Here is a 14,767-nt window from a genome sequence, read left to right as displayed (position 1 = left end):
CGCATTGACTACTAACTCCCCATCCTTCCCCGTGGGGCTGATGATTTCTTACTGGTCTCTATTAGGTGGCTTCCGAAGCTGATCTGCCATCACCTTTGCAGAGAAGTTGTAAAAACTCAACATGTTCTGGAAAAATGAATCCTCTGAAACTTCATACTGCAAAGAGATAGAAGAGAGACTGTATAAGAGCAAAGAGAATACCTTAAAGTTCCTCTGCAACAACCAAAGATACTTGAATTAGGGAGCATGCCAGGCCCAAGATCGGCTTATAACCCACCCACATAGCTGTCTGTGATGGGTTGGGTTTCATAGATGTTACCCATATGTGCAGATGCATATAAGTGAAGCTACTGTACCCAGTGGCACTCATGCATGTACTGTACACAAACGTGCAGACATCTCACACATGTGTGCAGGCACTCATGGAAAGACACATGCACCCTAACACCCACCCAAACCAATGAGGTGTTTTGAAAGCCTCTAACCGAAGAGCTCCCCTTCCATCAATGATAATTGGAGGGGAAAGAGGTCTTTGATCCAAGTGCTCTTCCTCACAACACTCAAGGTATGTAATCTTCTATGAACCCCAAACACTGGTACCCTGTCCTCTTTCCACAAGCTGCGATGCAAGATATGTGGGGTGCGCGTGATTACTCCACTACCCTTGCACCAGCTGGTGTGTTCCCTGTGAGATGGAGATGCGTGCGCTCACCCCATCGTAGACGTCGTCCAGCTCCTTTGTGTCCAGGATAAAGTCAGGGAATCCAATCATATCGTAGATGGCATCAGCCTGCAAGAGGGTCAGACGTTAAGATGTTAGAAAACGTATACCGACATGACTTGCAGCAGAGTGTTCCACAATTACTGGGTTTGGGGAGAAGCATAATTATTTTGGGTAAATGTATGGGACCCATCCAGATTGCAAACCCGCTGCATTCCTTTACAATGGGAGAGGTTGTGTGGCCACTCATGCTTCTGTTCCCCAAAGGATGACACCTCACCAGTACAATACATGGAAGGCTGTCATAATTAAGCGCTAGTCAATATGGGCATCTACGGAGGAGGGGAGCTCACCTTATCCTTTGCGGCACGTCGAGTCTGATCATCCATCCAGTGCAGTCTATCCAAAGTGTCCTCAAAGGCGGTACGGATCTCTGCGATCATCCCTTCAGCCTGCAAGTGAGGGAATGAATTTCAGCAACAATGTCCCGTACAAGATTTAATTATTGTAGGTCCAATGTCTGCATCTGCTTACCCACCCTAAAACAAACTGCATGGATCCCTCATTGATTACTATGTCTTTATAGCAATGCAAGTCTCTTTCTGATTCTTTTATTATTCTCCCTGCAGTTCTGGTCTCTTTTATGTTAGTTTATAGTTCCTATGGGGCATATCAGCAAGCAGCAGCGTTAATTATCGCTGGCCGCATATAGCGTGCAGAAATCTAACGCCGCCTGACGCAAGATTCTATCACCCGGTCAGCGCAATATTTACAACGCGCATCGCCGAGGCAATAGAAACCCCGGGAAAAGCGGCGATAGGAATGAAATATCACAGGAATGCCAGCGATATAACCAACAGTTAGAGAAAACCTTGTAAATAGGGAGAGGTGGATCTAGCATTATGATCCACCTCCCATGCGAAACATTGCTAAGTCGTGATTTTATCAGGCGTAATGGAACTGGCGAAATACCTGGTTATCGCTAAATTTAATGCCGATAAACGTTTTAGCGATTTACTAGATAATAGAGAGTAGCCCTGTTAGCGTTTATTCCCGCCGAGTTTCAGTCGGGATTTAGGCCCAGATCTCTGGACTGGGGTGAATGTATGACATTGTTCTGCATTCTGTCCATCAACTGTTGTTTTTGCATTGGTCACCCCGAATGGGACGGGTATGCTCAGACGTGAGTCGCGTGCTCTCCACGCCACTGGAGTCAAGCTATCCTGGCTGAAGACGGCTGATAGCCAGAAACCGGTCCTAGGATGCTTGATTCCGGTCCAGGGAAGACATGGCTTGGCAGTTCGGGCTGGACTGTTCCCACGAGGCACAGGGTCAGAGCTGATTTGCATATGGCCATATCTGAACTGTGGTGGCTTGGTGAGCAAAAAACAATGGATTTAGGCCCAGATCTCTGTACTTGGGTAAATGTATGACATTGTTCTGCATTCTGTCCATCAACTTGTTTTTTCATTGTAAATGCGGCGCATCCATGGTGGCGCACGGGTAGTTTTGCGTGACGCATCTTTCTTGGCGCATCCCTGCTGATTTGCAGAGATGCGCCAGAAGTTGTGAATCTGCCCCAATGAGTTTCCGCATCAATGTCATGCTGATTTTACTTGTGTACAACCTTATTGGTAAACTAGTTTCCATTACCAGTTACTGGTTTCTTTCACTCTGCTTTGATTTGTTGCCTTCTCTGTCCTGTTTCTATCCCTTACCCTATCTGTACCTACTCTTCCCCGATGTAGTCATTGCCCGCTCCTCTGTTTCAATACACACACTCTGTTCTATAGATTGATATTTCTGGATTTTAAGGGTGCTGTCAGAGACCCATACCAATGGATGTTTAGATTATAAAACCCAGCAATAAGACTGTTATGTTATTTGATGTAACTAGTACTAAGGTAGGTTAAATGCACCGGTGAGAACCACATTAACCCCTTGCATGATCGTGATGGCCAGGAGCCGTCACGCATCACGGTGGGCATGTGCGGAGGACGGCCCCTGGCCGTCCAAATCCCGCCCACTAATAAAAACTCCCGCACGGCGTGAAAATTCACCGCGCACGCAAGGGGTTAACATAGCCTTTGGTGAGAAGCAATGGTTTACATTTGGATCAGAAATCACAGCCACATATGTAATTAAATAATCATAGAAAGTAGAGAGGAGATGCTGCACAGATTGTTTAGGGCTGCCACACCGACATATTCATTCTGAGAATGCTGCAAGCAACCAAACTTTTGCAAACAACATCACCGCAGTCAAGGCCGTACTAACAGGAGTTGCACATGTGCATCCGGTCCTTTCTTGAGGGGTTGAGTCCAGCCAGAGGGACAGCAGCATTTTAGGGGAGCGAAGTACCCCAGGAGGGCGGGTGCCACCGGGACGTTGCATACCCCCTTGCCGGGATCCTCAAACATATTTAACTAGCCTATAAAATATTACAGAGTGGTTAGTGAACCACCTCTATGACAGCGTGAATGTTGCTCTTCAGTCCGTCACAGTCACTGTGTGCATATATGCAGATCACTGCTTTTAATATTGCATTGCCTGTGCTCCATTGGTTTGCCCAAGCTGCAACAGCATTGTATACAGAAACTTACACCATGTATGCATTTACTTAATACAGCTTCTCGTGGTCCTCTGCTTGCTTGTAGATACTTCTTAACGGATAGAACACAAGCTGTCTACCTGGCACCTTACTCCTCAGAAGCCTGCAAACTCACCTGCGGAGTGCCTTAAGGTTCATCGCTCAGCCCCACCCTCTTTTTTTTTTTAAAACATCTTTTTATTAAACAATAATAATACATGACACATTACAAAAACCGACCAGAGTACGTTGATTGACTGCCGATGTATACAGTGAGAACATAGACCTCCACTAGTGATAATTTAGCAGAATAAAAATGTAAAGACTGGGCTTAGGTGTCCTCCGGCTCCACGTTGTCGGGATCTACAGCAGGTGGGGTACAGATATCACCCCTGAAGGCATTCCATGCTCCCCAGACTTTGCCCCACTTGCGGGGCCGTTCAATCGACACACACACGGATCTCTCCCGGAACATGAACCAGTCGAGGTCCTCCATCCATTTCCCAACCCGAGGCGCTTGAGTCGCACCCCAGAGCTGTGCTATGTTACGTTTAGCTATCGCACAAGCAAGGGTGACCCAGAGTTTGCCATAAATCGAGAGGTCGGAGGGCTCCCAGACATTCAACAAACAACGGCGCGCCTCCACCTCAATCCGCACTCCCCAGACTTCACTCATCTTCAAATGTATCCTGGTCCAAAAGTCACGGAACCTCTCACACTCCCATATGATATGGAGGAACGTACCAGGCATTCCACACCCTCTCCGACAATCCCCAGATACAGCCAACCCCATTTTCAAACAACCAGGGCCTGTGGTGTAGGAACGGTGAAGAATCCGTAGCTGGACCAAGCGGAGTCTCATCTGGACCGCCACTACCCTAGGGGATGAGACCGCCTCCCTCCAATCTTCCTCGCCTAGGACCAAGCCATCTGCCACCCACTGCTCCCTTAGTCGCACCAGGGGGTCCCCGGAGTGATTAATAAGTTTCCTGTAGGTCAGCGATATCGCCTTGGTGGGTAAATAACATCTAGCAATCTATCCTTCAACGGGGAGGCCACTGGCGGTGTTACACCACTAGGATCCACAGCATGTATGGCGTGGCTGACTCGAAGGTATCTAAACCGTTCCGCTTCGTGCAGCTGATACTTGGCCTGCAGCTCCTCAAACATCAATACCCTATCTTTACCCCACACATCTCGCACTTTAGTGATTCCAATCAAATCCCACCGGTCAAACCCCTTCGTCTTCCAAAGAGTACCCAGCTTCTCTGAGCTCCATAGAGGCGTAGCTAGCGTTATTTGTCCCTCCCATTTGAGGGCCTTGTTGGCCTCATGCCATACCCTCGTCGCCGTCAATGGAGGACCCACCAATGGGAAACGACCTCACCTCGCGTACAAAACTCTAGTATACTCTCCACCAGGTACCTGGCCACGATCCATAGCGTAACCCGGATCAACCGGTGAGCCATAAATGGCATGATTGATAGGAGCCAGCTGAGACGCCCAATAAAATTTCCTGATATTAGGAAGACCGATGCCTCCATCATACAGCGCAACATCAGTTTTGATAAGGCGATACGCGGTCTCCCCACCCACAACAGGCCGCGCTGTAGAGATTCCACCTAGTTGAAGTACGACGGAGGCACCGGGTCAAAGGAGTTTTGTAGAACGTAAAGAAAGCAAGGGAGGGCCATCATCTTGAAAAGAACCGCACGTCCGAACATAGAAATCAGCAATTCCTTCCACCTGGCGACATCTCCTCGCAATCTGGCCAACGGGGAGCCCCACCCTCTTTAACGCATACATGATCCCTACATCATCCGCGCACACAACAACAACATCCTCTCCTACACTGACCACATGCAACTCATTCTCTCCCTCTGGGAGAAGACCCCCAACACAAGAAACATGTTCACCCCTGATTGAGCAAAGATGCTAACTGGATGAAAGGCAAAGGTTTCAAGCACAACACAGGTAAGACACAAGTAGTGATCTTGGCAAGAACACCTCATCATGGAACTACAACTGGTACCCGACCAAACTTGGACCCACACCCATAACCCACGCCAGGAACCTCAGAATAATCAACAACGAACTGAACATGCACCAGACAATGAAGTTCCGGCTTCCTGCTTCCACACCCTGAAGATGCTGAGGAAGAGCTTCAAATGACTCCCAAGCAACACTAGAAAGACTGTCACTCACGCCTAACTCACTAGGAGACTACAAACCATCCATACCTCGGCAGCTAGACTCATCCTCAACCTCTCACACAGAACTCACATCACCCCACACCTCAATGAGTTCCACTTGTTCCTGATACTTAAGCGTGCTCAATTCAAACTACTCATACACACATTCAAGGCGCTTCACAACTCAGGCCCCAACTACCTGAGCAGCTGCATCTCCTTTCAATAACCACCTGGCAACTCTGCTCTGAGGACTCGCACACATCCCACACATACTCAGAACAAGATCAGTAGAATAGGCTTTCTCTTACGTCACCTCTAAAGCCTGGAATGACCTCCCACTTCACTTCAAAGCCTCCTCCTCTCTTCTTGAATTCTGCAAGAAGCTGAAGACCTGGATTTTCAATGAACCAACCTACCGTAGGCAGGGCCAGGCACACACACCTGCTGATGGCCAGGCTACCCTCACAGGTGACTGTGTGCTTTACAAGTACACATAGCATAACACAACATTTTGTGATTTTGAGAAAAACAAGGTAGACTGGCCCTGCCCCTTCCTTGTAAACGTTTCAGATTAAGGCATCCCTCAGGAAGTCTCCTAAATTCCTAACAGATTAATTCTCCTTTGCATTCTCCAGGGTGCTAACCTGGACTGATGTGAATGACGAGCTATCAAGCTCAGAAAAAGATCAGTCAAACATCTTCACAGCTGGAAGGGAGGTGATGATAGTGGAAACAGATTGGCACATGCACAACCAGCAGACTTACTATCTCTTTGCTGTCCTTGTCAAATGTCGCTTTCACAAACAGGGATCCTAAGGCGAAACCCAGAGTGTCATCCGTGTTAGAGATGCAGGTCTGCCAACGAGGCGTACACGACTGATGGAGAGAAAAATAGAACAATTTATAACATATTCAGCAAGAAATCACTAAAGAGTCTAGTTACAGGCGTTGTTATACTCCAATGGCTTCACCCATGCAAAGACTGGGACAAAGGCTCTCCCTAAACCTAACCAGCCCATGTGAGGGCTCTGCTAGAATTTGTGAGAGCATGTTTCTGTTTTTGGGCATCTTTCCCTTTATTTATTTTATATATTTGAAGGTTTTATATAGCGCGAACTAGACCTGTGCGGGTATCAGAGCGCTTTACATGCCATGTCATGTGAAGATGTTAATGTCCAGTACTACAGGGGAATGTGAAAGGCTGTTGGTAGAGAGTTGGGCAAGCTACAAGTCAAATACAAGTATAGCCCATTTAACAAACACTGGCAATGCCAGTAAGTTTGGCCTACGACTGAAAGTGCCTTTGTATCTTTAATGAGTTTAGGTACTCAATAAGTCATCATACGTGCACTTTGTCACTGACCTTTGCCCTCAAGTATCCATTCATCCATCCACTGATTCATTATTGCATTTGCGCTCTGATACAACCACCATAAAACACACAGCAGCAACAGATGCAAGATAAATTAAAAGAATACAAGTAGAAAAAAGAAAACATGCTGCCATCTAAACACACCAGCCATATGCTTGTAATAATGAAAATAAATAAAGCAGTGGGTGTCTGTCTTGCAGAGATATTGTACTTAGTCTATCATTGTTTTAATGTTTCACCACGTTTAGAACCAATATGTCGGCCATCTTGGAATGATAAAACAATGATACACTGTGGGTATTGGCATTCCATTATGGTTGCCTGGTTTAGAAGAAGTGGCCGCATGGGATGCGGTGCACTGCAGATTAAATGAGCAGCAAGCAAGCGAACCTTCAGAGGACTCAGGGAAACTCCCAGTCTCTCAAGCCACAAACTCTGATGCACTCAAAGGCTCTTAATGAACCTTTTCATAGCCTCGCAGGGCACTGAAGAGGCTTTCTTTAAGGATGCCAATGGAGTTTTTCTCCCAACAGACAATGTGAGGCATGAGGGGAAGCCTGTAGCATAGTGTCAGGTCCTGTAGTGCATTTATGATGCTGACACATGAAGTTGCCAACTACTCAGCACAAATGTAACTTGGGAGAAAGTATCTGCTGCATTAGGTCAGAGCCAGCACGCAAGGAAATACACCTGCCAGGCCTGTCACAAGAAGAAGTATCTCTTTGATAAGCTCGAGGAGGCCTTGATCCACAAGCCTCTTGGCAAACATCACTAACCTTTCTCACCAATGCATTGTCTGATAATCACAACTGCAAAGTTAAAACTCTCATATAAGGTATGAAGAAATTTGGTAAGCTTTCATCTGGTGTTAAGATTACATGCAAATCCAAGAATTCTATTTAGGATGACTTTAACTCATGAGGCTTTGGACAGAATCCTGGGGAGAGGAGGGGTTTGTGCAGTTCCTTGCTTGTTCTCCCCACTTTGAATAACTTTTCGGGATTTTGGTGGTATGTGGCGTAGATCCATTCTGCCATTTGAGCAGCTTTGCATCACTAAGCACCATATACCGTCATGGGAGCGGGTCATGTAGCCCCTGGTGGATGGTCTACTTGTATGCTTACCGCCCGGAAGCCATGGCCTGCACCAACCTCCCTGTGGATTGTCTGCCCTATTTAGAAACCTCTTAGTGCCTGGTGAGGATATCTGCGCTGTGCAAGCACTGTAAAGGTGACACTGTGCCTCCTTTCTTAGCAATGGAGGTTTCCTGAGTGTACGCCATGTTTAAAGCACCAACCCTGCAAACTTTTTTATTTAGATAAAACCAGCTCCTAGAGTAAGAGGTTGTAGTCCCTAAACAAAAGATGACTAGTGTGATGCACAGGGAGATATCTCCTGTATGTACGGTTCATTGCACATCTCTTCTGCCCATATGTGTCATGCCTTGCATGGCAGACCCTGGCAGGGAAGATGAGTGACAGTTGCCGCACTCTAAATAGGACAGGGCGATTGTCACAGTGACTTGGGAGCTCTTTGGCAGACAAGCTGCCCGGTCAGAGGTTTATAATGCTATAGATGGCAGGGGCTCTGCCAATGTAAACACAGCACTCCCCAAACTCTTAAAGGTAGGAAAGATATTATGGGAAGGGGACCTGAAGGATAGGAGTGAAGCTCTGCGGGAACAATGATGCAGAATGAACAGACCTTTTCTGATGATACCAAGGTGACAGAGAGACACACCAGTTTTGAAGAAGGTATAGTTTGGTAAGAGAATAAGATTAAAGGGAGATGTCTGTGATGGGGCAAGGCAGTGCAACCGGCTCAGTTTCTTGAAAGGTGCCAGCAGAATGAGCATCCTCAATTGTGTGATGAGGGAGAAATGGACCATGGACGTAGGACTGGCTCAGTCTCCTGGACAGAAAGCAGTGAAGTTGGCTGATATTGACTTCTGAGGAAGGTTGAGGCAAGGGATGAGAAGGGGGCATGAGGTAGTGGAAGAGCATGGCAACTTTCTAAAGCAGCATACTCCTTGCAGGACCTGATTCATGCTAGATTTTCAGTATTAGTTCATAAGATAATTTTACAACAAACTTAAATGGTATTTATCTACATATTATTGTGAACATCTGGCAAAGATGAGGACCTACGTTGGACACACTTGGCAAACATCTATGAGTGTTTTCTTGGAGAAATTAGTCAGTGGGATAAAAGGCTTCATCTTCGTGGGCAAGGGAGTACAGGTAGGTATACAAAAGACTCATGCTCCGGAGACTGGTCAGCCAGAGAGGAGAGCCTGTGTCCTAGGAGGTTCAGTCGGGGTAGACAGGAAATCTGGATATGGATTACGCAGGATGGTAATGTCAGTAGAATTCTGTTATCTTCCTAGTAGAGGGTAGGCAGTAGGATGAGAGGCCTCTCCTAATCAGGGAGGGGTTTGGGTATCTTCAGGAGGGATATCTTACAGATGATGCCAAAGTATTACTGAATAAATGTGATCTTACCTTTTTTGTGCCATACAGCACCTCCAGCAGCTTCTCCTGGGCACTTTCAAAGCGGGTGTCCAAACTGGAGGCCATCTTCTGCACTAAGTTCCATATCATATAGTTGTTCAAGATACTGAAATTAGAGCAAAGGAATGATTGCAGAAACATGTTGGCAAATGCCCTGTGATGGGTGAAGCAAGCTAATTGGTTACAAATAGTTTTTGATTGACATGAGAGTTGCTATGAAGGTATGTTAACCCCTTGCATGCTGATGACGAACCCCAGCCGTCATGCACTACGGTGCTCGTGTGCTGATGACGGCTGGGGTTCGTCATGGCCCGCCCCTGTTCATTTGTTTACCGCACAGGGGCGGAAACGGGCCAGCAGTGAAGGGGTTAAAGGGAGTCCATTTGGGATAAGACCTCAAACAAGGAATCAATGCTCCCCAGGACAGGACCCCAGCAAATCCCAATGTAAAGACCTGGGTCAACCACGCGGTCATCGATGGATAGCTTCAGCAACCAAAGACAACAATAGCTTTCAGTGCTTATAAGGTCAGATTGATTGTATGTACAAATCAAAAGGGGGGAGGTAGAGGTTTTTGTAGGGATCAGTCTTCTTCCATATCATATAACGTCCACAGTCAAAGGGGAGTGAGTGCTACTAATCTATAAGGGTCTGGGTGTGCTCACTGTTATACCCGAAACCCTCAACCAATCTCTGCCATTGGTGGAGTATGTAATCACTACTGTGGCATGTTGTTGGGCGGCATCATCGGGTTTCGCACCTAGGTACTAGGGGGCATATATATATAATCTCCATTTTGCGATTCTGAAATAGCGATTTTTAAGGAATCGCTATTTCAGAAACGCAAAATGGAATGTAGGTAATAATTCGCAATTTTTTTGAGATGACCTAATATTCCTTAATTGCAATTAGAAAATTGCGAATCGCAATTAAGGAATGAGTGTCCCATTCATTCCTATGGGCCCAGAGGCCCATAAGAATGAAGGGGGATACATTCTCAAATTGCGATTTTCTATGAGAAAATCGCAATTTGAGAATCGCAATTCCAAGGGTGCCAGAGTGTCCAAAGGACACCTGTTGCACCCCTGGAATGCGCCTGTAAGTACATGTGGCGCACTGACATGCCCTAAGGGCAGGTCTGTGCGCCACATGGCACTTTGATTTTTTTTTTTAAATGCATTTTTAAGGGAAATCGCAAAATACCAACTACTTGGAGTAGGTGGTATTTTGCGATTCCTTAAGCCTGAATCGCATTTTTTAATTGACTCCTACATAGCATTTAAGGAATCGCAAAATTGCGGTTCCTTAAATGCTTGAGCAAAATAAGGAATCGCAATTTTTGCGATTCCTTATTTTGCTAATATGCACCTACATATCAAAACGCCGTTTGCGATTCGCAAACACCGAAATTCGCCGAATTTCAGCGTTTGCGAATCGCAAACGGCTACCTACATATGCCCCCAGCTTCCTTAGAGGAGTACTGTCGCCTTTTCATGGAAAGTACTGGTCGGACCGGTCCGATGATGTCTTAAATTACCTCCTGTATTCCGAGAGGTGCCTTTAATGTGGGTGGAGTATAGACTCCCCTTCGATTGTGGATGCTGATTGATTGTATGTCTGAGGCAGGCAAAAAGGTCTCCTAGTTTCCCCTGTGGCAGTACACCTCATTTAGAACGCTTTGATTTTCCCGCCACTATTTCTGTCAAGTTGGACTGCTTTTTCTATATGAAAAATGGATTCTCTATTGTAAGACCCATTCCCTCTTCCTGAAATCTAAACCTCTAATGGTTGCCCTTAAATGTATGCACTACCATGCTGAAGACTGTGGAATGCCTGTGCTTTGCCTATCACCGAGAAGCCTGTTGGTGAATATGATCTTTCCAGATTTCACACTTAGCTGGAAACTTGCACAGAATGACTTCATTGGGGCCCATCAGCCAATAGGAGTGGTTTCCTTATCAAGGCAATAGAGAATTACGTCTACCACACTCCGATATTGGGAGGTTGCAGTTACGTAAGTGCGGATTGCACTCTCACAAGCAGGAAAATGAATAGAAGGTGTTTCTATGCAGATGAGACCCATCCAGTCTTGCAGACCCAGGTTAGCATCATACTAGAGGTATCACTGTCTTCGAACAAATACATGCACTAACTATACCTGCTCTATGTATAGAGTACATCAGTGGCCTGGAGCCAGGTTTACCACTGGTTTGTTCCTCCCAACAAGATCTCCATGGTACTACTTCTGGTCTCCTCAGCTTCCCTAGTCTAGAGCAACCCTAGGGCTGAGAGGGGTAGAAGGCATTCTCGGGTGGGAGTGAATGGCATGTGGGTTTCCAGGATGTGGTACAAGAGTATCGTAGTCAGAATATCTTCTACAAAAATATTGTGTGTGAATTATAATTTACAAAAATATTGCCCATTGGAGTAAATAAAAGAAAATATACATCAAAAGGGATATTTTTGTGAACGATATTAAGGACATGATAATTATGTCAGACAATATTTTTGTTTACAATATCCTCGCACATAACCTATGATAGATATGCCTGATAACTCAATGGCCAGGTATTTTTGTTGCTCAACTATACACTAAATGAACCCCAATGTATTTACTTACGCAATGATATAAATATGCATTTCAGGAATTTCGTGACTGCCAATATAATTTTAATAACTTGAGGGAGGAAGAAGATTTTTTAAAAAAAAGCAGAATACTAGTTCCTCCCTATATCACAGCTATACAATCAACAATTAACTCCGCCTTTGCTACTGATCGACCCATCAGGCTGGGTCCCCAGTTGGTCCCCCAGGTAAGAAACCTTGACAAAATAGAAAAGGGTTGGCATTCTTTATCATCTGACGGGAAGCAGTGTTTACATGGCATGCACTACAATGCATGCGATTACAACGCGGTCGTTACAACGACCCTGTTGTTACAACGCAAACCAATACAACGCAAGTCATTTCTAAGACTTGCTGTAGGGGGCGCAGTAAACTAAGGAATAGTATAATTTACTATTCCAACTTCCTGCCATACTGTTGCACACGCTGGAGTTGGAATAGTAAATGATACTATTCCTAAGTCCAGCACATCCCCTACAGCAAGTCGTAGAAACGACTTGCGATGTAATGGTATGCCTTGTAACAACGCGGTCATTGTACCGACCGCGTTGTAATTGCATGCGTTGTAGCGCATGCTATGTAACATCGCATATTCTCATCTGGCTCTCTCCTGAATGGAAGCCACAGACATTCCGACTCATAGAGGGTGGCCAGTACTCGTAAGTGCATCAACAGGTCAAGTCCTCCTGGCCTTACTTTTGGATACTTGATATTGTCTATGTATGTTTCTACAACCTCCTTATAGATGTTTCCCTGAGTCCACTAGCCTCACCCTAGTGCTCCATACTGAAAGTGCCCCAAAACTAACATTGTATTTGACCTCTGCAAAGACTGGTCTGGCGAATACCCTTGTAGGTGCATTTCTACTGTCCTTAATAAGGTAACCATCCTGAAATTGCTCAGTTGGACTTTGGAGAATGTCCAATTATGGAGCATGACTGGAGTGATCCAAGGGCATTGAGAGATGAATGGAAAATAAACCTGAACCATTTTCTAAGCAGGTGTTACTTTCTGAATCTCCTAGTTTGAGAGCACTTTGAAAATCCAAGGTATGTGTCCTCATTTACACACAGCTTTATTTTGCATATCTGTGTGCAATATGAAAATTCCAAATGTCTGACTGTCTTCTCTTTTGCATATGTCGCCATAAGTGGGAAGGGTTTGACAAGACGTGGGTCCCGTGCTCACTACACCACTGGATTAAGCTAGTCTGGGTGGTGAACGGTGATGCCCTGAAACCGGTCCCAGGAAGCTTGTTTCAAGTCCAGGAAGGACCTGGCTTGGCAGTTCGGGCTGGACTGTTCCCACAAGAAACGGGGTCAAGACTGATTTGCATATGGCTGGTTCCAAACTGGGTGTTGTGGTGAGTAAAAGAATGATGGATTAAACCCAGATCCTTGTGACTGGGGGTGAATGTTTGCATTGTCTTTTGCATATGATTGTCTTCTCTGAGCAGGAACCTTCAAACAAGAAACCATCACCATGGATGAATGAAAGAATCAGATTCCCAAGTCAGGAAGAAAATGAGGCAGGTAAATCCCCAAACCTTGTGGAAATGTTTTGAATGCCTACTTTAAGTTATACTATGGACATGTAGCAGTTAAATCCCTCTGGTCACCCATGTAAAAGAGGCAGCCTTAAGGGTGTATGTAAAGTGCCTCTTGTTTACTTTATGAGTAGCAAGTGACACTCTCTGAGTGGCAATGCTGTCTCACCAAACATTTAGACTTGAGAATGTTCTATAGAAGAACTATTTCTTTATTCAAATCCTCAGACTTCCAAGCATCAGATGTGGCATTCCTATATCACACATAAAACAAAACATCACATCAAGCTTAACCACAACACACTTAACCTTGCGCTGCTTATATATAAAATATACCATCACACTCTACTGTATGACAAATATCACACATCACATCACATGTAAAGTCACACAAGACCATATCACACATTACTTCACGTCATTCTGCATCAGTTCATCAGGGGACGGCCCTTCTTAAGTTCTTGCTGATCTCGTGCGACACCTGTCCCCGAAGAGTCCAGCCTTACCTCTTGTCGGTGGTATTGATGAGATCGGACACCTGCTGCAGGTACTCCTTTCCGTAGAGCACCACCGGCTCTGTGTCGTTCAGGTCTAGCGGGGATAGTGCGAATGATATGTAATCCATCCAGTCGATGGCTGGGGCCAGGAACTGCAAAAAAAGGCAAAATGATGAAAACTGAGACAGTGGATAATACCTGAGAAAGCAAACTGTGGCAGAGCACATGGGGGAGTGATGTGAAGTTCTCCTACTAAAACTTCTGTCTATAGGGCTCATTCATATGGAGTTTGGCCATTTAGCAAATAATAAAAAAACAACAACCATAAAAGTACCCCCTTACAGCCAAGGAAAGAAGAAAAATACACAGAGACCATCATAAAGTTCCCAAGAACATACAACTCACAGCTAAGAGCAATTAGTAGATAGGAGTGATAGAGAAGAGTTAAATAAAAGGTGGTTTCTCATTTCTGTTCTCCAAGGGTTGCTCAGAATATCATTTAGATCAACATATTCTAAGTCTAAAATCCACATATGTTGAATATATTGTACCCGGATCTTTAAATTAGAGTCTGGGCAGGGATTTCATGACTTTAGAAAGACACTACTTTCCGAAACAAATGGCACTCGATGAATGACAGTCTATCTGAGTTAGCACTATGGAAAAGTGAGGAAACAAACAGATAACACCCCAACTTAATGGGCCTACTTCAAA

General features: G+C 45.3%; 1 protein-coding gene across 1 annotated transcript in view; it reads right to left on the bottom strand.

The window, feature by feature from the left end:
* Window positions 1–14,767, bottom strand: part of ECE2 (endothelin converting enzyme 2) — a 248,765-nt gene that overhangs the window by 40,772 nt on the left and 193,226 nt on the right. Inside the window, exons 9-14 of the mRNA XM_086944454.1 lie at window positions 14,063–14,205; window positions 9,377–9,491; window positions 6,269–6,379; window positions 1,075–1,173; window positions 713–790; window positions 53–156 (exon numbers count right to left, since the gene is read on the bottom strand). Of these exons, the coding sequence (XP_086800580.1) occupies window positions 53–156; window positions 713–790; window positions 1,075–1,173; window positions 6,269–6,379; window positions 9,377–9,491; window positions 14,063–14,205 (650 nt within the window). The remainder of the gene's footprint in view (window positions 1–52; window positions 157–712; window positions 791–1,074; window positions 1,174–6,268; window positions 6,380–9,376; window positions 9,492–14,062; window positions 14,206–14,767) is intronic.

Source organism: Lissotriton vulgaris, chromosome 11 (genome assembly GCF_964263255.1).
Source record: "Lissotriton vulgaris chromosome 11, aLisVul1.2, whole genome shotgun sequence".
NCBI classification, from domain to species: Eukaryota; Metazoa; Chordata; class Amphibia; order Caudata; family Salamandridae; genus Lissotriton; species Lissotriton vulgaris.
The sequence above is the reverse complement of the archived record's forward strand: the minus strand, read 5'-3'. Positions and strand labels throughout refer to the sequence as shown.